This window comes from Aptenodytes patagonicus, chromosome 5 (genome assembly GCF_965638725.1).
Source record: "Aptenodytes patagonicus chromosome 5, bAptPat1.pri.cur, whole genome shotgun sequence".
Classification (NCBI taxonomy): Eukaryota; Metazoa; Chordata; class Aves; order Sphenisciformes; family Spheniscidae; genus Aptenodytes; species Aptenodytes patagonicus.
In genome coordinates this window covers 75,788,976-75,813,218 of record NC_134953.1, presented here as the reverse complement: position 1 = coordinate 75,813,218, position 24,243 = coordinate 75,788,976, and the positions used below count along the sequence as shown (strand labels likewise).

The window sequence follows — 24,243 nt, the reverse complement described above, 5'->3', positions numbered from 1 at the left end:
ATGTGAGAGATCTTGCTGCTTATTCTTTGGGGTTAAGCTGTCTTTCGCTGGTGGTGGGGTGAAAACATGCCTGGGAGCATTTGCCATGAAGTAGCCGATTTGCTACTTGTGAGTGATAACAATTGTGTATTCTCCTAGCCTTAGGTCTTGGAGCAAGTGGAGACAAAATCCAGTTCAACTGAAATTAACAGTCCCAGGTCAGGTTTAAAGGAAGAGGTGTAAGCTCCTCTGGTTCTGGAATGGTACTGACTGCATACCGAGGTATTAAATGAAGATGAATTTTCTTCCCGTTGTTTCAGTGACCAGGTATATGTATTCCAGTGGCCACACATTCTTCTCTAAGCGCATTATCTGACGTTGCCATATCCTGAAGGTGCAAAAAGATGCATGTTAAGTTCCATTGACGATCTCCCTCTTCCATCATTTTTGTGGAATCACAAAACTTTCTCCCCTATACGATTCTCTGAGATGCTGAAGTTCATGGTTTGTAAAGTCAAAGCGAGATTTCTGTTTTAATGTTATTTGAAAACAGCGCTAAAGCTTTGCCTAATTTGTCTTACAATTCTTTTGTTTGATTATCTCCAATAATATTCTGTTAACATTTAAGACATGAATTACCAAGTCTTGGGCAATTTATGTAGATCTCAGAAAATACTCCGTGGGATACAGATTGCAAATATCTTTGCAATCACATTACTTTTGATCTAGTTCCACAAAATATTTGTGTATTATAAATAGGCATTACTTCTGTAGCAGTAATATTTGTGGTGATTAACAGCGGTATGCTAGTTTCTAGCCACTTCATGAATAAAAGCATGTTTTGCCATAAAAATGTACTAGCAAAGAAGTAGTGCAATTGGAATTGCTTTATCCGTAACTGTGGATTCGCATTTTTATGTGCTGGCAGTCATCCAAGAGAGCAGCATTTCTTGCTCTATTACAGCGACAATTAACTCAATGGTAGCCAAAGTGCAAGAGATCTACACATCTCTGGAAATCACTGAAAGAGGGACTTTAAAGCTGCTACTTAGTATATATCCCATATTTTTTGTTTCCAGTCTGGCAAAATAGATTTTTTTGAAAGAACGTCCTTTATGACCCTGAGTATCTGAATAGTCACGTTTGTCAAGTTCAGCAGAGAACATTTTATATATTGCATTGTAAGTTGTTATACAGTTGAATTGTATATTGTCTGGCAAAATATGTTAGTTTATGATGTATTTATAATGAAATAAATTAATTTATCGAGGAAAAGGTGACAATCATTATTTCATATTCATTCTGTGAATCGTACTTTAAAATGAGCTACCTCTGTTTATTGTTAACAAATTTAATTCCATTCTGATTAGCACGTCTCTTTAATAGTCCGTCTAATTTCAATACACTAGTTGGCCAAGTTCAGATTTTTTTTTTTCTTTTCTTTTTTCTTTTTTTCTGTTGCAACGTGTTGTAAGATTTTGCCAGTCAGCTGGAAAGGCCCCTCTTTTAAATAAATTTAGTTGTGACCTTGCAAGAGACCTATTTAGATTGCAGGAGAATAGCTTATCTAGAGGTCATGGGTCTGAAACAGGTTAATTATAGAGCTAACATGTATAGATTGTTTTTCTGCACAGGAGGCAATAGGGGCTGTGATACATAAGGTAACGTTAATGATCCTGAAAAAGAATGGCAGTTCACTTATACTATGCCCTTTGCAAGCATGGGCATTTTCTGTTGGAAATCTGTAGGTTCATGGTGTGAGGCGGGGACAACAAAAAAATCCCAAAGTATCCAGTGAGCTTACTGTGTAGTATAGATCTGCTGAATACATGTGTTTCTTTGTCAAGAAGCTGGAGGTGGATTGAAGATGGATATGTCCTCTTTTGTCTTAGATTTATAGAAGTAATTTATTAGACTATAGCCGTATTCGACACAACGCGATTGAGAACGGTGGTAGTATTTTATCACCAATGCAATACTTTGTTTTTGACAATGATTTGAGTGAAGCAAAATTCTGGCTTGATTTACAAAACAGCTATTGCAGTATTTGAAAAGATGGGCCTTTTCTTCTGTTAAGGCTATTACATTAACGGACCAGTCGCTCCTCCAGTATGCGCAGCTTGTGTTACGTGATGGATTAGTTCCTCCCCTCCAGTGTTTAAAATGACCAGTGTTTCTGAATACTTGTAGTTCCAGCGATTGGGTTCACTCCAGTGATGAGGTGCAGTGATTTCCTTCTGGCATACAAGATGTGCAAATTATTTATATGAACATAGGGCTTTATTGTGGCCTTCCATCTCCCTAAACTTGTGTTCCAAGCTTTTCACAGTCTTCATGTATACATTTAATATAAAATAATGAAAGGCAGGAAATTCTATATGGTGAAAATTATATGGGAGTGTATCTACATTCTGAGTGGAACATGCCAGTGATGCATATCTTGATTGAAACAAATCCTCATCGCGGTGCTTATAAATGATAATTTTTATGAAAAAAGTTTTGCCTTGACCTGAACATGTTTCTCTGCCCAACAAATTAAATTACACTGGTTATTTGGCAGACAATTAGGGAAAGGGTAGATTACTCCTACACAAAGGGAAGCTCCTTTTGACTCATTCTTTTAACTGTGTAGCACTTTAAGGTCTTCCCTATTTGTGTGGGAGAAGTTTCCTATCTTACAGATGTGCATCTGAAAACTTAGTGGCTAACAGCTAACTCTTTTGGTAAATGTGTTTATCTTGTGTTCTTGTTTAGCAGCCTGAAGAAATAATCTATTAATCTACCTGCTTTCTAGAGTATGCCTTATTCTAGAGAGCAAAATTCAATACACATTGCTTTTTTTTTCCCCCCAAAAATGTGGTTTTGATAATGCATGCGGTTAACTTTAAAGTACCTAGTAGTTAAAATATTAACCTGTTAGTTTACATCTTGTAGTATCTTATGGCCAGTGGCAGTGGGGAGGGCTGATTTGTATCACCTCATCCAATTCCCCTGTAAAGGGAAACGCTGGTTTTCAATCCTGTTCAATTTGCTGACCACCTTCCCTCCCCCCGCCCCCGCAAAGAGGATTGCATCCTTATATAGTGAATTTATGCTTAATGTCATAGTCTTGCTTTTCATTATTACTCCTTGTGGGTTTCTCACAGTTAACCCAGAGAATTTTGGGTGTTTGTAGGCCATGGTTTCAAAACTACTTTTCTAAATGTATAGAGGTCACTTCAAGATTTTAAATCCACCAGAGATTGATTTAGCTTTTTTTCCTGGTAGGAAGGTTCCAGCTAGAATATTTCTAGATACACTTCTAAGGTTTTGCAGTTTAATCTTGAAAAGATAACACCATCAAGCATTCATTGACAGAATAATTTGCTGAAATCTTTTACCCTGAGTGGAAGAAGCCTTGCTGAGTTGTTGGTAACTTTCCGTCCTGCTGTGGCTCCTTCTCCACAAGGAGATGCCTTCCCTAGGGTTATATCTGCCTTGATAGGTACATTAGAGCTGTTATCTGTTTAGTTTAGGTGTGCAATTAGAAACTGAGCCAAGTAAAACTTAAGATAAAGGAAATGTGTGTGAGGTTGTTGGCTGTTACTGTGTTTGTGGGGAGTAAGATAGTCGAGTGCCAGGAAACCTATTCTGTTTCCAATTAAAAACCATAAAAATATAAAGTAATTAGGCCAAAGAAATTTAACTATGGGAAGGAACATTTGTAGAGATTCATTTCACACAATTTATCATCTTCTTGTTCAGCCTGAAGATTCCTATGCACTAGAAATGTTTTTGTTTCAGGGTAAGCTTTTCAGAAGCAGCAAGTCCCATTTAAAAAACATGGGCCTGGTTCCTGTTAGTTGTGGCGAGATATTACTGGTTGAGTTCATTGGGAACCTGAGTTTTATTTACATGTAGATTTGAGACTCATAGATTTCTTGGGCTGCCATGAAAACTTTAACCCAGTCTTTATGTATGTACGTTTCTACAAGGCTCTGCTTTTTTCCTCCTTCTGCTACCTGAATGTTCATGAGGGTGGCATATAATTGTGCCACTGGTATTGCCTCATTAGAGCAGCGAGATTTTTCATCCGTCTTCTAGCTAGAAGACGGAAGCAGAGCTGCCTAAAGTAGTGTTGTCTTTCTAGGTAGGTGTTATGTGGGGGCTCCTGTGGCCATGTCGAGGTCCTGTTATGACTTTTCTGCTTGTGAAAGAACAGACTAACTGCCAGTTGCACAGAAAACACGTGGGTGAAGCTGGTACTAGATTGCAGGTTGCTCGAGCCATTATAGTATAAGAACTGTACAGCATCCCAACATCTTGTTTTCTCCGCTCCCTTTAGAGATGCTCTGATGTAGGATGTCCCCGAGGGCTCTACGTTAAAGTAGAAAAGTTCGGTACTCAAGTAACATGTAGGGTGTTGGTCTTGTTAAACTCCGTCTTCAGTGCCATGTGCGCTCCCTTCTGTAGAGATTCGGTAACCTCTAGGAATTTCTGCTGTTGTCAAAAAGGAATATGTTCCAGTCTCCTTCTCGTGGAAGAGTCTTGTGTACTCCTTCCACTAAAAGACTCCCGAATGCACTTCCTTCCCTTCCACCTATTGAAACCCTCCTACATCCTGATCCTGTAAGAGGCTATTCTCTTGTTTACACTTGGTAAGCAAAGCCTTGCCCCTCAGCCTGTAAAGATTCAGCTGCATGCCTCCCTGCGTTTGGGGGAAGGGAAGTCCTGGGAACATAAAACAGAATGATTTTTATCCTCTTTCTGTAAACTGTCTGTTACTTTTGTGCTATATTGTGCAATGATTATTCAGCTGAAACTTCCACAGTGCCTGGTGTCATGACTTTATTTTTCTGATCTAAACTCACAGCAATTCAAGTCAGGTGGTTAAAAAAAAAAAAAATGTTGGGAAGCTGAAAGGAAAGTTGGTTATGAAATGATACTGAGAATAGACACCCCCATCCAAACCGGAGCTTCATGCCAGCTGTGGGCAAAATACGTACCAGGTAACAAAACCAACCTCAGTAAACCGTTACTAAAAAGGTGGAATGGTTTCACATCTTTTATGGACTCATTTGTGTGTATTTTGTGGCTTCCTGTAATTTGGCAGGCTACATTGTAATACGTTAATAAGAAAATAAATAAACAAAATGTTAAAACAAAAGTCACATGGAATAGAGGGGCACAATTGCTAAATGGCATAAAACATCTTCCCTTGGCACTTTTCCAGTTCCCATAGCCTTTAACTGTGACTTGTTGAAATGTCCCATTACAAGCACAGCAGCATGTGAACTGCAGGACATCAGAGTTACTTTTTCCCTGGGCTTTTGATATGTCAGGATTTTTAGTTTTATTACTATTCATATACTCCCTGAAAACGAAACCACTTTGTTTCTAAAACAGAATCTGTCCCCTTAATAGTTTATGAATAAGTTACTGTTTTGAGTGCTGAATGGTGGAACTTCATGTATATGCCTTGGACGTACGCATTAAAAAAAACACATACAAATTTTCAATTCCACATTAATATTTGCTAACCTTACTAGTCAGCTTTCCGACCTGTACGTGTGCAAATCACACAGAATTGACAGAGGATAAATGTCATCTAATAAAAAAGACATCTGCTAAAATGCATATTTAATAGGAGTAGGGTTATAAATAAACTCTTTCAAAAACTGTTCTGTTCCTAAGTTTATAGAACTGCTCGTGTAGTTAACCATTTGTGATTTTTTTTTTTTTTTTTCAATTGAGCTTGGGTGTACTTATTGCCTGGTTTACTTACGCATGGAATGCACGTATTCATTGCATTCGCATAGGGAACCAATATAGACAAATGGGAGAAAAACTGGTTAAATAAGTTAAATGGTTGCCATGCGTAAAACAAACAAACAAAAAGTGAAAAAGCTTTGGCTGTGAAGGCCGCCTTGGATGGCCTAGAAACTTGGGTTCACGTTGCTATGGCAAAACAACACAAAGGGACAGATCCTGCTTGCTGGCTTCGCTCAAGTATCCCCATTCGCTTCGGTGGGACTTGTGATGTGACTTAGAGGAGGAGGATTTTTGGCTGGCTTTGGTAGAGCAGTGTCGTAGAGAGCTGTGCACCCTCTGGCACCATGCGTGGAAAGAGTCCGTGTCGATAAGGAGGAGAGGAAGTGGAAGTTATTCTTCAGGCAGTAAAGGAAAAGGTTAGACAACGAGGAGGACAGAGCTAAGGCAAGGGAAGAACTTGTTTGGGAAAGGTAGGTGGTGATTAAAGAAACAGATGGTGACTATTGGGGAAAAGGCTTAAGGGAACAGAAGGAAAAGGGGACATAAGAACCCAATTCAGCAATAAATGTGGCAAATTCCTATGCTATAGAAGCCTTTACTAGGAAACAGAAACACTCCCAAATCTGTGGCTGTGGCCACCTGCAGGCATATATATTGCTGAGTTGGACTGTGCAGAGAAGCTTTGAAGAAGTAGGCAAAATATAAATGAATATATATATATATAAGAAATATAAATGACAAAGTAGGCAAAAATAAATTTACGAGGAGAAGAAAAGTGGGTAAAAATTGAAGCTAAGGAGACCACTGATCTCGAGAAGAGTAATATGTAATAGGTATTTTGCTAGAAGTACAGAACAGGCTGAGCAGAAAGGTGCTCAAATGTTCTGAAGACAAAGCTTAATCCTAGGGCTTATACTTGGTCTTTTTCATTTGTAGCTCTTCAAGCACTTCAGAGCAGAGTCCTGTCCCCTTTTTGGAGAGCGGTCAGCAGGCGTGGGGGTGGATACCTTTCTGCTGGCGGCAGAGCAGCGCAGAAGGTGATGTCTTAGTAACAAGCCATCCATAGACCACAGAGCCTTACATCCTGGTAGCTCCTGTCAGTGAGGGCTGGGAAATCCTTAGTGGAAAGGTGGTTTTTTATAAGTAAGCAGCATGCTTCTAAGTTTTGAATTCTTTGGTCATGTTGTAGTATTCAAGGTGACTTTTTAGTTCAAAGGATAGCTTTAAAAAAATCCACAAAAGACTGGAATTCTGAGGAAGACAAGTAGCAGATTTTTACAAAGAAAAAAAATTGCAGTTAATGAAAGGTAGAGAGATAACAGTAGCGTACTGAAGTGATTTGTGTTTTGTGCTTACTGCTGCTGGCTCTAACAAAGCCAGATTCTTTTAAATACCATTGAGTTAAGGAGTGTTGTTTGTCCTCTAGCTTAGATCTCATTGCTTAGAGCAATGAGATCTGTCCCTCTGTGGCTGGCCACGCTCCCAGGCCAGTCAGTGCGTCCCAGTGTCCTCCAAAAGCATCATGTTTTTCACTGGTTTCTAGCTAAGCTCTGTGCATTAAAACTCTCAGGGACATTAGAGGCTCCTACTTTAAACCAAATTAAAACCTCATACTTCCTCCTCCTCTTGTTCTCATGTACTTCAAAAATGTGTTTCCCCTCTTCCGCTCCCCCAGTCTTCTTTCAAACCTAACAAAATCCAGTAGTAGTGAGATTCTTCCTCAGGTTCCCGGCAGCACTCATTCCTGATTGCATCTGCAAAGTGATACTTCTCAACGGAACAGGCTCTTTGGTGCTTTTCAGGCCCTCACTTTTATCAGGACTAAGTGGCCTTTATGACAGCAAACTTCAGTGGAAATGACCTCAGCAGACTGTGCCTCTTAGAGTCTTCAATGGCTCTGGCTGCAGATGCCCTCTTTTGCCAGCCTTTCTTGCGGCTTGTGGTACGGTAGTGTAAAGCATTGACATGAAAACAGTTATGTTTAGTAAACCCAAAGCTCTCATGTCATGTCTTCCTCTTTGGGATTTTTTGGTTATACTTTTAATATGCCCTTTCATGACCTCAGTTACAAAAATAGCTACCCAGATATACCCCAAAGGAAAAGATGATTCTCCTGGAAATTTCTTTTGAATCTCAATTTGACTAGCAGTTGTGTTTACTTCTTGGATAAATAGTTTAGGTTTCCGATCCCTTTGCACAGCTTTCTTCTCTTATTTCAAAGGAAATGTCCCCCTATTCTGTGGACTGCCTCAACTTTTCCTAGTTTGCAGGTTTCACATATTCTTCCAGTGACAGCAGGTTTCACATTGCAGCAAAATCTGGCATGTTTTGCACCACAGCTGAATTTTTCTCACCTATTTTCTTACTCGTTTCTTTTTGATACTGTCAGATGGTCAGATAATAGCAGCTTCATAGCTGACTTCTGTCACAGGTGAGGATGATCAGGTTTTCCAAATACTGACAAATTGCCTGCTTAGTAGGTTTATTCTTAAATGAATTATTAGTAGCGTTTTCATCTGTGCTTCTTGACTTGAATTGCTGCTGTGTAGCTGGCAGTTTGGATATCATCCATCCTAAATTAATGAAACTCGCTGTCAGTTGTCACCTTTTCACATCGTCTTTCGAGGTTTGACATTTGCCCTCCTTTTTAAGTTTGTGAATGCCTATCTTCAAGCAAGTGAGCCGTTTCTTTAGAAAGCTCTTCCTAATTTTCATTTAAGTGTCCATTATTCACTCTTCAAGATCTGGCAGAATCGGAGTAGAAGCCTAGGGCTTTTTGAACGTATACTGCCTGCTCCAAGTTATACCTTGTAAATGTTACTAGTCAGTGGGTTGTGGTAGGAACCAAATAACTCTTTCATTTTTACATACAGATGGAAATGTGTATGTATTCTCTCTCCCTTTTAAATCATCTTTACTAAATCAACGTTGAATCGAAACTTGGCCCCTTAACATACTGAGGTGGTCAGCACAGAATGGGATGCTCAGCTGCTCGCAGCAGCATCGCTTTATCTCCAGTTCTTTCCCTGTGCTCCCTATTTCTGCACAATTGTGTGCCTTATAAAAATGTCACTGAAGAATGAGAGGTTTGTGGTGGTGGAAGAGTGATCTGAATAATGTCTTATGTTTTCCTATTTAGTATATTACTGAGCGTATGTGCTGTAGTTGCTCTTTTTCTGGTTTCTCTTTTGTTCGTTGTTGTCGATGAAATGGTTATACATCAGTAACTCAAGTTTCAGAATGCTTATTCATTGCCTGTTTGCACATATGACATCTTGCAGGACATTATGATGGTCTTTTATAGCTAAAGCTGGCTAGAAACCTCATGGTTTGCTGTATTTGATCATTTTTCTTTATGGCAGCATTTAAAAATTGAGGTAGCAATCAAATACTCTCACTGAGCAGATTTAGGTTTCTTTTCATCTAGAGAAATAGCAACAAATGATTCCACCTTACGTTTGACTTCCCCAATGATGTTCAATATCTGTCATAAATTCCTTATGGCTTGCCGTTTTGGCATTAAACCTGTTTGATTTGGATTTTCATGTTCAAAAACTTCTGTGTTAAAGGATTGTCCTACACTCTTGTCAACAATTTATTATTTCTGTTTAATAAAGGTTGGCCTTAATTTACCACAAAGTTCAGTATCCCTCATGGATTTGAGGGTTTAACTATATAACCTTACACTCGAGGGGGAGATGGGAGGTATCTAGGAACTCATTGAATGCTTCCAGTAGGTTCAGGATGAATAATTTTTACAAGCCTTGTGAACTGCCCAAGGAAGCAGTTATTTTCTGGGGTTTTCCTGTTTTGAGCTGTCTCCAGCATTGGGTGGGGGTGTGTGTGTGTTCATCCTTCTCCAGAACTCTTTTTTTTTTTCCTTGAAGATGAACCCATCTTCTACAAAATGTTGTAGAAGGAATCTTTAGGTAAATCATGCTTGTTTGGGGTTTTAGGGTGGACTATTGCTGCTTTATGAGGCTGTCGTGTTTGTCTTGCCATGAACGATAGAAATTCATTGCAGTGTCTTGTTACCTCAGTTGTGTTGTGTGATAGTGTTGTAGTCTCACCTAACGTTTTTTTAAATGTATTGATGTTAGCAAACAGTGGAAAGAACAGTTTGTGCCAGAGAACCCGTAAGTGATGAAACTTTCAACCTCAGTGACAGTGGTATGTTTTAAGATGGAATAAGCAAAATTATACAGAACTGATGTTGTTACATGAATGATGTATAAGTAGGTATTTGATTATTTCTTGAAACATTTTTTCTCTTAGATTAATTAATATCTATTCCTAAGTTCAGGGCCAGTTTTAAAAAGGACAGTGCATGGAAGAGAACAAAAATGGAGTTTGGGGTTTTTTTTGCGGCTAAGGCTATTTTAAACATCCCAGGATAGTTTCACAGGTTCTTCATTTTTGAGGCCAGGGTTTAGATTAGTATGACTAAGTATTTTTACAGGTAGTGACAGTCTCATGTAACAATTCTGATGGAAAAGAATCTCCAGTTTGGGATATCTAATCATACATTAATCACACATAACTTTGTGAATAGCGGATAACAAGATACCCAGATCTTGTTTACACTGTGCAAAGTGATAAGTGTACCTCTTCAGAGTCAAGAGTAAACTCCTTTTCCCCAGGAAGATGGTAGGTAGAAGATAAAGATTACTAGGTAGCATTACTAGAGTTACCATTTCTCTAGGGGTTTCCTTCATTCGCTGCTGTTATCTGACAGTGTTTCTAAGCCACTGTAAGGGAGGCAATGAGGAGGTACACAGGGGAAGGAACCAGTTACGGAATTTCAACCTAAAATATCGTGTTCCGAAAGCAAACGGGCAACAAAAGCAAACGTGGTTCTTATATGGGATGCTGAGCTTGAAAGTGAGCTGCTTGATAGTGAGCTGTTGTGGTAGATATGCAGCTCATTCCTTGCCCCGTCCATTTCTGTCCTGCAGAAGTGTGGTGTCTGGGTGCTCCCAGCAGCCTGCAGAGCCGTTCCTGGGCTCTCCTCCCACGCAGGTGGGATGTGCGGCACCACCGAGACCGGTCAGAGGCGCTGGGCAAGCTGAGCCTTGGTCCTGGCCTTGGGCACTGACAGTCCTTTCTTGGCGGGTAGCTGCAGCTCCCTCCGCACAGGGCAGTGCTGTCTCGGCAGAATAACCCGTGGAGAAATTCCACAAAGGAGTTTCTGGAGTTTTCCTCGTAGCTGCGGGAGTGCTGTCAGCAGGTATCTTGAAGTGCTGGTCTAGGTGCAGGTTTTCCTTGTGCAGACTTTTGATCCTGCACAGCATGGCGCAACGCTGTGTAACAGAGCCTAGCCCTGCTTTTGTCTGGCTTTGTATTTCATTCCATTTTAATGTCAGCAAGAACCTTTTAAATGGTATTCATCTTGTCACGGTTTAGGTTTTGGTCCTGACTCAGCGTTTTGCTATCGCTTAGCCCTGTGATGGTTGTTTGTAATAGCTTGCATTGCTTTGTGGTGAGTGTGTGGTTGCTAAGGCACCATCTGTCATCTGCTCCTGAAGGCTGGTAGTGAAGTAAAGTAGGTAAGGTTTTTATTTCATTGCATGTGATACCAACGTTCTGGTTCCTTACCTACTTGGTCCGTAGTCTCATTCTAGACATCTAGATGACTGAGAATAGATTTAAAAAAAAAAAAAAAAGTGGAAGAGAATATTGTGCCTGTAGTAAGTGTTTCCCCTCAAAAATCTGCAGCGTGCATTCTGGGGTCAGAATTTTTGACGTTTTTAATGCCTGCAGGCATTTATTTGTATAGCACACTTAAGTTGTTTTACTGACCTGGTGTATCATGTCTTGAAATCTCTTAAAATAAAGATTCTGAACAGCTTTATATTTATATTTAGCGTCAAGTGGCCTCGAAAAGTCTTCTTTGATACTGAGAAATGATGAGTTAAATTTATTGTGTTACCCATAAACCAGCTAGAGCACATGTGAAACATTTCTCCATGGTATAATAAAGGTAGCAGCAGATAAATAAACAAACAAATGTTTATATATCCCAGAGAAAGTCTGAATACTTAAAATAAACATGTCTGGGGCTATGAGTACCATTGGCAGGCTTCAGCAGGACGTAAGTATTAGTTGACAGAAAGAACTCTGGGATTTCACTTCCAAGTAGATCACAACTTGCCCAGTGGATAATATGGAAGAGCAACAGCTGCAAAGAAGTGCTGAAATACAGGGAGGAAAGGGTACTAAGCTATCACTATCTAGGGTATCTGGCAATATAAAATGCACTCCTCTAGTAGTCCTTTAAGAAAGAATTGTTTCTCTTGTTACAGGGAGACAATTCTAAATATCTAGTAACATTTCTGTAAGTTATATTTGTATTAAAATTTATTTTTACTTCTTTCTGTAGGCAATTAAAAGTCTGGAAGATTTGATTTCAAAACATACCACAAATTTCAAAGGAAGTAAATCTACATGAAGAGCTACAAAGGGAGTTGATTTGAGAAGATACAGCGTTTGCAAAAATGTCTTCAAGTTGTGCGACTTCGGTGTTTGCTTTGATGATTTTGTGCTTTGCAGCTGCAGGTAGGTGACGTTATGTAAATCATGCATTCAGTGTAACTTATTGTATATATTCAGAATTATTGATCAAAAATACTTTTTTCATCCTGGAAAAATGTAGGTCAGCTAAAGTTTATATTTGTGTCTAGGCTTTATATAAAACTGTTGTGATCATGAGTGCTGGTACGGTGATGTGAGGGACAATGCTGTTCCTCTAAGAGAGTCTTCTTGCACCTATGTTCCCTCTTAAAATCATTAAAGAACTGCAGCAGTAACTTGAATTACTTTGGTAATTTCTTTCTTTATTTTAAAAAAGGGAATTGCATGGTGCACATATATTAGAAAGGGGAAGGTTGCCACGGAAGCCTTTGGGAGTGGAAGCAGGGTGGCTCTGCCAGCGTGATGCTGAGGCTGAACTATTAGCTGTGTCGAGAGGCTGGGTTTATTACCCCCGGGTGCAGGGCTGTGCTGGTGAAGCTGCGTTTCTTCAGAACCTGAGCTAGGGTCTCTCTACAGAGCTGGGCTGAACGGGCGCACCAAGTCAGCCCACTGCTGCCTTCAAGGTGTGTAATCCGGAATTAAGTTCCGATTACTTAGTTTATAAAAAGAAATTTATGACAAAATCCCCCGAAAATAAGTATGAAAGGTACCTAATAGGTCACTGAGTCCATCCTTCCTCCCCTGTTGGGTTAAACCTCACCTCGGTCATTCCGGACAGTTGTCTAATCTGTTTTAAAGTCAACTGTCAATGGTGATGGCAAAGACCTTCTATTAACAGTTGTCAGTGTTACTGGAGGTCTCACAGGTTAGGAAGGTGCGTTGCCATTTATGGGGATTGTTCCTATCCCACATTTTGTCCTAGAAAGGGATTTTTAAAACAGTGTGTTGCAATAACTTGTGACAGCGAAAGGAAAGATCTGTAGAGTTCAAGTGCCTAGCTTATACTGTAGTTTCTTCAACTGCTGAAGTGATTCTTCTCAGTATGTTTGTTTGTCGAAGTTCTTCCCGTGGTCACAAGGGGAAGCCGCCTCTTATGTGTCCAGCTTGCATACAGCAGGGGTCGTTGGAGAAGAGGCCGAGTGGATATACAGTCAGTCAAAATGAGGTAGTGGGAAAAGTGGACACTGGACAGATGGCTTGCTTAAGTCTGAGATGGCCTCACTGTGGAAAAGATGACCAGCTTTGGAAGAGACAGGGCTGAGCAATTAAATGTGTTACAATTTGGCTTCCTTTCGTCGTCAGCATGGAAAATTATGTTGTTTCAAGCCCTCAGGCCTTGTGGGACTTTCTCTGGGGTTGACCTCCTGAAGGCATCCATCCAACATTAGTAACTTCGATTATTTAATAGTACGTGATGCTAACATTTTGCAATAGCTTCATTACAGATGAACTTTCAGCAATACAGGGCGTGTCTGAGTGTGCCTGCGGCTTGAGCTGAGGATATGAATGCTGGTCTTGGCTGAGAAGAGCGATTACTTGGAGCGAATCTGGCTCGTTATAGATGCGTAAAAATCTACTTTAAAAGAAAGTGCCAGTGTAGAAAATCAAAACTGTTTTAATTGATCACAACCACAATTGCATTTTGCTGCTGAGGAGATTGCTTGTCTAAAGAAGTCAGCTTACCTCCTAATGCCAGCTTTAATTAAAACCCACTAATTTAAAAGGGTTATCAAACGTAGTACTACTATTAGAAAGTTGTTCAGTAACCTTAGCGTGTCTGTCTCAAAGTTTATTGTGGTTTTTTTGGTTTTACTCCCCAATTCTGTGTTTTCCTCTGGCAGCTATTCTTGAAACAAACTCTTAAAAAAGTGCTGTGGCCTTGGATTTGATCAGATGCTTATTCATAAGTAGAGTCAGAATGATTTTGGCTGGAAGGGGCCTCTGGAAGTCTAGTCCAGCCCCCTGCTCAGAGCAGGGCTAGCTTCAAAGTTAGTTCTTTCTTGGAGGCTGATTCTTCCCACTATCTGCATGGGAAGAAGATAACTGAGGGGAGTAGAAAGGGTCACAGTTCGTTAGGGGGAGGTGAGGAAGCACTATCGTTGTGGTTTCTAGCTGTGCCTATCCTGTGGGTTTTGGTTTTCTTCCATGCTTTTTATTTTTGCAATAAATTCTTAATGAGAACAACTAGTTAATGTCCTTTACAGAGCATCACAAGTACGGTAAGATAAGAGCAATAAAGAACTGATGGACTCTGATGAAGGCGGGGGGAGAGAGAGATCTCAGGCAGATATAATTACAACTGAGGAAGGACAGCTCTCTGAAGGTTTAGATCGAGCTTTTGCAACATTTTAATGTTAGTAGTCACCGAGTCCTGTTAACCCAAACAATTATACCTCAAATGCAGGGAATTTGTGGCTATAGGTGAAATACGGGTGGGAGCAAGCAACGCGTTCTAGTCGTGTGCGGAAAAAGCTGTGGCAGATGCCAATGGGCCGTTGTCAGCGTGATGGCCAGGGTACCGCAGGCTTGGCTCTTCGTTGCCGGCGTACAGAACCTGCGCTTTTTCAGGCTTGAACCATTAACATACTAGTATAAATAAAACTGAGAAGTATAAATAAAACTAAGAAGTATAAGTCAAATCCGTGCGTGCCTGTGGTGAAGCCTGGGGGAGGCAGGGGGCAGCATGCCACCTCCCTAGGGTGTTGATTTTTATCTATTGAGCCTTTTTCCAGCTTACTCTTTGTTTCTGAAGTAGTGAGGCTGCTGCAGGAGAGCACACCTTTCTTTTGTTTGCCAGTTCTACACTGACACTGCTATTACTGGTCTAGGTTTTGTTGCTGACTTTCCAGTATCTTCAGCATTGCTATCTTTTCAGATATAGGTGATCTTCTAGACAGAATATTTTGTGGTTTTCTTTTTTCTTTCCATTCTTGCTTTTTAAGGTACTAATGTGTTAAGCATATCTCAGAAAACCCGTGAGTTAGATGACATGATGCACAGAGATGCATATTCAAACCTGAGCCACAAAACTGCATGTTTTTCATGCTAATAGCTTAAAGAATACACCTCACTAACTTTGCATTGAAAATGGTCTGTATGAATAGTCAAAGAATACTTGCCTATTTCTCTACCTCCTCTTACTGGCTGGATATATGTAGCTAAATGCTTATCTGAATCTGATTTACTTTTAGCTTGTACACAGGTTGCTCATAAGCTCATATTTATGCAGCTTCAATTGTACAGAAAAAGACTGCAAAGAAAACCTTGATAACTGTGAGATTTTTCTTCCCCATGGAAAGTCCAAGGCAGGATGGAGAGGAGAATTGCTGGCAAACTATCTGCCTGTCTGAAGGAATTATGTTTTTGAAGTGGGCTTAAACTAAGGTCTGGCAACCTGCAGTAGGAACTCCACACAAACACTCAGAACTGCACACGCTACAGCCTTGGATAACCTCATAAGCAAGTCTGGCTTTGTAGTCTTGGGAGCAAAAATATTCTGCACTAATGTGGCTTAAATCAAAGGCTGAAACATATTTATTTTACTTGCTGGCAAATTGGTGCAGTTGGGTGCATGATGCATGTCTTGATGAAATGTCTTAAGAGGACAGCTGAAACGCATATCTGCCCTAGACCCTGAGGGCCAAACCTTCAACAAGATAGGTTCTTCCATGAAGGAATGGGAAAATTTTTTTAACTTGAACTCCTTTTTTTCCTTTTTCTTTCCTGCCTTACTGTTCAGCTGGAAAGAAGATAGAAGGGTGATGCGGCCTGTGGATCTGCGCTGGCCAAGGGTCTCATTCCAGCCTTCTGGGGTAGATCCTCCGGTGGTGCAAATCATCAGCGCAGCCGTGGCATCTGATACCAACCAGAATTTGCCCACACAGCTATGTTCTCTTTCCCTCAACCCCCTTGACATTTGGTGTTGCCTGTGCTTGCCTTGTAGACGCCTCTCTCCTTGTGACAGAGTTTCATGGTTGTGGTCAGGCTGATGGAGAGACTGTAAGAATTGGATATATTGAAGAATTTACCCAATTTCTGTAATGCTGAGCTTACTGGCTTATCTGCTCACATTAGGTCTGTCTCTATGGTTTTCTTTCAGCAGCTCTTTATTCCCTGGTTCTCTACTGTATTGTTATCCTAGCTTTTTTTTCTTTCTTTCTACATACTTGTTCGTATAAGTAATCTTACGTTCTTCAGAGCATGTGTGCTTCGTTTTCAATAAGGCTGTTTGTAAGCTAATGTATCTTTTGGATCTGTGCCCCCCAGATATGGTGGTGATGGGTGCCATGATAATAAGCGTAACAACAGGAAGAAACAGGCCTTGTCATGACTTTTTTTTTTTTTTAAAAGAGGAACTTCCCCTGACCTTGAACACTGTGTTTCCAAAAGCAATACAGGATCCTTCAAAGTATAATAGAAAGTCCTTCCACTGGAAGGTGAAGGACGTGATCTAAAAAAAAAAAAAGAAATAATGCTGGGAGTCACTCACACAAATTTCCTTCCGTTTTAAACAGTGTTTGCTGGGTATTTCCCAGACGTAATTAAATTCTAAGTTTTATTTTTCCTCAAAATATTTGTTGCCAGAGGTGTGGGGGTTTTTGTTTGTTTAAATTGTGGTCAGAGGATGAGAACCGAGGGACAGAGGTTGGCTCTTGAATTATTAGGACTGAAGTAAAGCGCAGGCTGGTTGTAACTTTTGAATGGCTAGAGATTTCACTCTCCACCTCCCTTTTCCTTCAGTTCTTTCTCATAACCAGCCAACTTCTGCCTCCCTTGAAAAACCACCCAGTAACTCCTGTCCCTTTACGGTCTGGATAACAAGCCTTTTAGAGGACGAGATTAACCAGTGCTTGGAGCATTTAAAGACTTGCAAGCTCAGAGAAGAGTTAGAGGAGCAGAGGGCTGGTTCGTGTGCTGTGCCTCGCACGCCTTGTGTCTGTGCCGCTGCCACGCTCCGGGTCCGAAAGGCTGGGAGCCCTGCTGTAGTGGCTGTGAGGGAATGGCCGCGCTCTTAATGAGAGCCTATCATGCTCTCAGTTCAAAGAAATACTAATTAGGAACCACTGACTCGCTTTTAAAGGTGGAAATTGTTGGGTGGGTGGTTTTTTGTTTTTTTTTTTTTTTTAAAAATCCTTTCAGTATCCTGATGGTGATTTGAAGTATCTTAATGTCAGATGTTCGTCTGATAGGGAACCAAATGATGTATTCCTAACTTCATGTCAGTGAGCTTGGTGAGATAACTTTGGGAAGCCAAAAGATACATAAAAAAATTGATAGTTAATCTTCATTTCACACAAAAAGAAGTAATAACTTTCAAGCAGTAAATGATGTTTTTAAGTGAGCAATTTAAATGCAAAGACTGATCAAAACTGGGAAGCTAGACTAAATCTGTAGGTCTTCTGAATTAATGTTTCTTCAGCGCTGCCCTTTGGTGATCTATTCCTGCGTAAATTAAGTTTTTAATCTGGTCTTCCCTCTGTCTCTCAGCCAACTCAATTCAGTCAGCTCCTGTGTAATTTCTGTGTGGTTTATGCATAAACAGTATTTTTATCTTCCAGAAATTTTAAAGAACTTTTGGGTGTCAGGATACAGAGAAAGGTTATATATTTTAGAAGAGGTAATTGTATCACAGACTTGGAATGGCTTGAACTCAGCAGACTGCGTTTTTCCTGTATCAGCAAGGCTCTGAAGCTATAAACAGTTGAATTTCGGCAGAGTTCTGCACCCACGTGGAGCAGTAGGATGTGGGGTTGTGGGTCCTGATTCAGCAAAACAGCTGAGCATGTATCTAAGTGCTTTGCTGAACCAGAGCATTTATTAGTAAAAATGAAAGTCTGGTTCTTTGATTAAAACTGACTCTGGATGATGCCAAAGGAATTTAAGAAATATTAAGCCCATAATGCAGTACTTGAATTGTATAGATGCAGGCAAATGTCAGCATTACTGAGTGTCTCTGGAGGGAAGTACTCAACTGATGAAAAATAGTTTTGCGAAAAATTTTATGGCATGGAATGGTGAATGGCATTAATCCTTGTCTTTCTAAGGAAATGTATTAAGGGTTTTTTTTAAAGAGAAACTAGTCTTTAACAAGTTCTAAGCATCACATAATTATTTTATAAATACCATGCTAAAAATAATTCTTTTGTTTTCTGAAGGGAATTGGGATTTAGGATTTTGCTTGTAGATCTTTTAATATCCTTTCTCTACTGTAGGCCCTTGTTAACTCTTTCTTAGCTTCTCCATTTGTCATTTGTCTTAAAATTAGCACAAACCCTTGATCTCTTTAACTAATAAAAAAGTGAAAAGGGCGTATTTAGTTAACTAAAGATGGTATTTTTGTCTTGTCTAACGTCAAGGAGAGGTACAGAAGATTTCTGAACCCAAGGGTCTGCAGAGTGAAGTGGTAGGTACTCTGGGACATACCTAAAAAACCCTTGTCTTCTAACTAGTATGTATTTGCCATTTAATTTTTTTCCTCTTTTAATTTTGATGGGAGAATAATTTTATCTCAGCTATTGATATGTTGAACCTGCTTACCTTGTCTCTACAGAATTCTGACTTTATTTTGTGCTTGCTTGTTTCTTTTGCTGCAAAATAATATAAATTCTGTCATTTGGACTAAGCAGGGCCTGTGCAAGCATCAAACAGCACAGTTTTATCTGTTGCCACAGGAAGAATTAGGCTCCAAGGGCTGTAGCACCCCAAACCCAGCATTCCCGAATGTGATCCTAAGGTGTCTCAACAAGAAATGGAGCATCTGCTATTAGAAAAAGAGTTGTTACTTTCACATGAAAAATGTATTGAGTTTCTGCAAGTCTTTCTCAGTGGAAAAGCTTATCAAAGAAATATATTTGCATGTATCAACACTGTTGTTTCACGACTGATTATGTTATAGTATAGAGAGAATACAGGGACCAGATACATTCCTTTTCAAAGAAGAGAAATAATTTCATCCTCTGTAGCTAATGACAATAAAAGGAACTGAAGTCCCTCAGGCTGTAAGTCATAGGAGAGATGAATTTGGAGTGAAAAAAACGTATTCAGCACAAAGACTCTGTGCCATGTTTCATTACCTGAAGGCATTGAGTTGGATTCATCTTTGGTGTAAACTTGTTTTAAGTCAATGGAATTTCACCAAGGATAAATTTTTGACCCCAGGTGACAAAAGCAAAGGTTTTTAATAATTCCGTAAAGTGCAGCTGCTTCAAGCACAGTATGCTTTTCTTCGTATTTCTAAGTGTAATTTATAAAAGATGGAGTTATTGTTCCTTTATTTGGCAACTACTACACTGTGGGACTTACTAATAGGCAGTTAATAAAAAAGGGATTTTACCTGTCAGGGATGGAAAGAACTAAACCGAAACGTCGTTACTCTCATTATTGGAAGCGGTGCATAGAAGAAGCAACAAAAAAAGGAATTCAGGGTTAGGCGATGGAAACATTTGTAAGATTTGTTGCTGTTTTACCTCTTCAGCAAAAAATTTACTTTCCTCTGGAAGAGGTTTGGTGTTTTGGTGGGTGTTGGTTGTTTTGTTGTTGTTGTTGTTTTGTTTTTAATTTTTTAATGTATTTATTTTACTTAACACTTGGAGCCAAGAGTGGGTGAGGAATTGATTTTGTGGTTATCTTCAGTTCTTGTCCTCTTTTCTTTTTCTTCACTTCCTAAATGACCAAATTTGCCTTGTGTCTGGAAAGGAGGGTTGATGCAATTTATCTTGGAATAAATAGGATTTTCCTTCATATTATTAATTTCCATTTAAATGGAGCATATGTCCTACTAGAGATTCTCCTCAAGCTATTTTGATTCAAGCTACTAAGTCAAGCTGACGTTTTTTCCTTCAGAAGATTGTGCGCCTTTTATTAACGTGTAAAAAATCAGCGGGGGTAAATGGCCACTTAGCATCGCAATGTCACGGGGTTCCTTAGGCTTCAGCAACGGTATGGAAGTGAGTAAAGGCGAAAAGGTTATTTGAAAAATGTAACTGTTGCTGAAGTAGCTTAACGTAGTTCAGTTTGCACGTTTGGGGTTGCTTTAAGGAAATCTGTAGAAGATGAGAAACCTTTACAGCAGTAGCCTCACATCGTATATATTTGTGTGTGGGGTGTGTGTGTTTAGTCCAATTTTTAGGGTGATTCCTGGTTCCTCTTGGGAAACTGAAGCATAAAACCTCCGTGCGGCTCAGGGCACGGCTGGGCAGTGTGCTGCCTGCTCCGCTGTGTCTGAGGACCGCGGTGGAGTCTTCTCCTGCCCGCTGACTGACACGCGCTTTTCATACAGCCAACACGCAGCTGCCCTGTGTGACTCGATGTGCGTATGTTCGTCCTGCGTGGTGACCAAATGTAAATGCCTCTGTCTGAAGGACCCTTGGGAGAGGGTGGAGTGAGTTACGGGCCGTCAGAGCGATTCTCCCCAGCTGTGGCCTGTCCTCGGCCCTGAGCAGGGACTCCTGGAGAACAGCGCAGCGATGCCTGGGCCGACGGCTGGATCAATTCTTCCCATGGAGTCCCTGTGGCCTGATGGCCATAGGTGTATTAAATGCATAGGACTAACCTATGAGCCTCGGCTTTTGACTGAAAGATGAAAGTCTTGTATCTGGATTAGTGACTTTCTCTGTGATCTCGCCACGAGTTATTTCATCTCTCAATCTTGGTCTCTTGATAGGTAAAACAGATGCGCTCTGCCCCATGGTCTTCCATGCAGGACTGTTTGAAGGGCTAACGTAATAGCTTTAAAGTACTTGGATCACATCGGTGCTAACTGCTGTTATCTCATTAATTCTTCAAAACCTCCCCCCAGCCCTTTTTTGGAAGCATGAAAATGGCCAAGGTTTTATTTAAAGGTCTGTCAGACTTTTTGCCTGCCTTGCTTGTGTTTAGGCTAATGGATGCTGAACTGGAGCAGTTCTTTGTGATCTCGGATAAGGAACAAGGTGGTTGAAGTTTTGGCAAGTCATAAATTAGTTATGATGTCCTGAGGAGTGTCTTAACTGATGGAGTTGCTTCTCTTTTCTCTTTCTCCTCCTGCCATGCCAACCCTTATTTAAAAAAAAAAAAAAAAAAAAAAAAAAAAATTAAAAAAATCACTTTTTTTACAGGCAGTAGAACCAGCCATACTCGAAGCAAGGGGATGGGAAGTATGAGACCACTCTTACTTTGCTGTAGGCAAAAGGGTTTTCAGGTGAAATGTGACTCTTCTCTTGCATCATTAGAAGAAAACTTACAACAGCAGCTAGGACTGTGTTACCTCCCATGCATAGTTTGAGCAACATGTTAGACGTGTAATATGTGGCTTCAGTTTCTTGCATGAGGGCAGACTTCATCTTTGGAGATGATTTGTTAAACTATGTAATTTGTAAAGGTTGCCAGTTTTCTGCATTTTCTGCTTTGAAATGTTAGGTCAGTCTGGCAAAATCTCCTTTTATAGCACTAATGAATTCAAAGCAGTAATTAATTGTTCTGTGGGATATTTTCACCTTCAAGCTGAAAATGTAATGGGTATTTGAGAAAATTGGCAAGAAAACTGTTCAGAGATTACCTTGGATATTACTTGTCTCAGTTGCTTTTTGGAACTAGGCCAGTAGTAGTTGTTTTTCTTGCTGAAATAGTGCTTGTGGCACTATTCACTATTCACTGTTCGCTGCATTCGCTTTCATTCTCCCAGTGCTAATGTTTGATCTCTGTGATAACATGTATCGTCACAGATGGAAGTGAGAGCGCTAAAATATGCATCATAGGAAGGAGACTCTGAGGTTTTTTTGAAAGATTACAGTTGTCTAAACTGTAACACCTAGGCAAATGCTTCTCCGGTGTCTCTTGTTAAAAGGCCAGCAAACTGACTTTAGTAATAGTTTCTATAACAAGAAAAAAAAATCATGTAACGAAAATGCTCAGAATAAGGAATGTTTCATGCCAGTAGCAGAAAAATAAAAGCAGTCCTGAAAAAGACCCTGTTCTGTTGCTTGTGAATTCTCTTGAAATCTCTGTTCTCTTTTATTTTTTGAAATCAGCAAAGCTAGGGTTTTTTTTAAGCAATTTCATGCCCAAAGTAAAACAATGTTTAAGACTTTCTGTGGTGGTTGATTTTGAATAAAAGAATTTTAACAACTAAAGATACTTAATTCTAGGTCTCTGTTACATTTACTGGATCTCAAAAGTACATTTGCAGCAAGAAGCCTGTGAGTAAGTCAACTCTTACGAATACCAGACTGAACTTCAACTTTATTGATATGATTCAGGAGAAAAGAATTCTAATGAAACAGTTCTGAGTATTGAGCTGCTTAATGGTGTTGTTAAAATCTTCCTGTATGCAGAGAAAACCTAACCACCTAATTCTTCTGTTTGTTTCGACATCACACAAGCACTACACAAAAGTAGTCAGCAAAAAACTGTCTAAGACATTTCAAGTAAAGGTTGCTAACAAAGAACTCCTTCCCCCCCCCCCGCCCCCCCGTGTTGAGGAGTCCTAGAATGTAGTTTCCCTCTTTCTCCAGAGAAATAATAATGCACTTAAGATGGTTTTATAGGTCAAGCGTTCAAGTATCTGTCTATGATTTGACAAGATTGCTCAAAGAAAAAGTAGAGTGAAATCGGGATTTATTAGGGAGGATTTCTGAGCAATGAATCAGTGCTTTTTTGGCCTAGTGGACTGGATTAATTTAATTAGAGCAATAAACATTTTTTTGTTCTACTTGACTGAACTAATTAAGTTGATTCAGTTCTGATAGCTGTGTTGTCTCCTTGTTCCAGTTGCTTTCATTAAATTTTTGAAAGGAGCAATTCTCTGTTCCAGTAGAAGGGATATGATTTTTCTCTAGTGCTCCTCGGTGCCAGCCTGTATGCTGGCGTCCCAGTGCTCCTTGGTGGGGTCCCGTGCTGGAATACTTCTCTGGGGATTCAGTTTGCTGCTTCGCGGGCTACAAGCCCCTGCAACTGGAAAGGGTTCATGTTTAGACCGTAACTTTCTGCACGGAGTCGCTACATCTTCTGCCCCTTAATCGCATTTGAAACCAGTCAGTAGGTGTCTGATCCCAATATGGTCGTATAATATTACATCTCTAGGACAAATTTATGGCAGAAGTTTTAAAGCAGTGTAGCGAAGCTCCTTCTTCCTTAATGGAATTAATCCTAGGGTTCATGTCCTGAAGCGGTAACAATACAGTTGACCTGGTCTGAAGTCTTTTGATGTTCCTCCTCCATTTGTGATACATGGGTTTGTTTGCCTTTTCTTCCTATCCACTTGTTATGTTAGGTCCTCCGTGCTATTTTGTTAAATAGGCCACAGTTAGAGAGATTTAGTGGGGAACCTGCTGTGCGAGGGCTGTAGTGCCAATGAAGGGACTCGCGCTATTACTCGCTTTCAGTGGGACCCTGCAGTGAGCGTGATGCTCTCTGCTCCCCTCTTTCCTTGGGGGTATGTTCTTCCTCCTGTGTCGAATACCTCACTGTAACTATTGGTATCCGAGATGTGTATTAGTACGTTTCCTTAGCCTGGGTGATCTCATCACTAATGAGTCTTTGATGCCTTTGTAATGCTCCTAATATACACATAGAGCAGCTGGCACAGACTTTTTAAACAACCATCTTTGTAATCTCCTGGATAATCTCAAAGAACATTTAAATACAACAATGCAGTTACATTGGAAGTTTTTAATATAAACATATTTTCTTCATACAACGGCTTAACAATGTATTGTGGGTTATATATGGGGTCTCTCTTTGCATTTATGGTGAATGAAAACTGCAGTTGACTGTCCTAGGTGGTTAACTAAACTGTTAATGATTATATTAAGGGCAGCTAAAGAATTGGTGAATGAGAGTACACTTCAGTGCTTTATTTCTGAATATATCTGATTTTTTACTGTAGCCTTGTTATCCAGAGAAAAGGGCGTTTGTGCTCAACAAGAATTTTGTTCCATCTTTTCCAGCCAAGCTTGTGGCACTGGTACTAGGGCGGAGAGCAGTGGGACTGCTGAACTGCTCTGCCTTGTTTCTCTCTTATTATGAGCCAGGTCTGTGTTGACTTTGGGGGGGTGTGTGTGTGTG

The 24,243-nt window shown here is 40.1% G+C and overlaps 1 protein-coding gene across 6 annotated transcripts in view; it reads left to right on the top strand.

The window, feature by feature from the left end:
• The window catches only part of TGFBR3 (transforming growth factor beta receptor 3), a 163,302-nt gene that overhangs the window by 40,480 nt on the left and 98,579 nt on the right, over window positions 1-24,243 (top strand). For 5 of the 6 annotated variants that reach the window (XM_076337720.1, XM_076337722.1, XM_076337723.1 and 2 more), the window contains exon 2: window positions 12,110-12,285. In XM_076337720.1, coding sequence (XP_076193835.1) covers window positions 12,225-12,285 — 61 coding nt within the window. In that variant the 5' untranslated portion in view covers window positions 12,110-12,224. Of the gene's footprint in view, window positions 1-6,181; window positions 6,201-12,109; window positions 12,286-24,243 lie in introns of those variants that run through there. The other variant, XM_076337721.1, reaches the window with a different exon arrangement.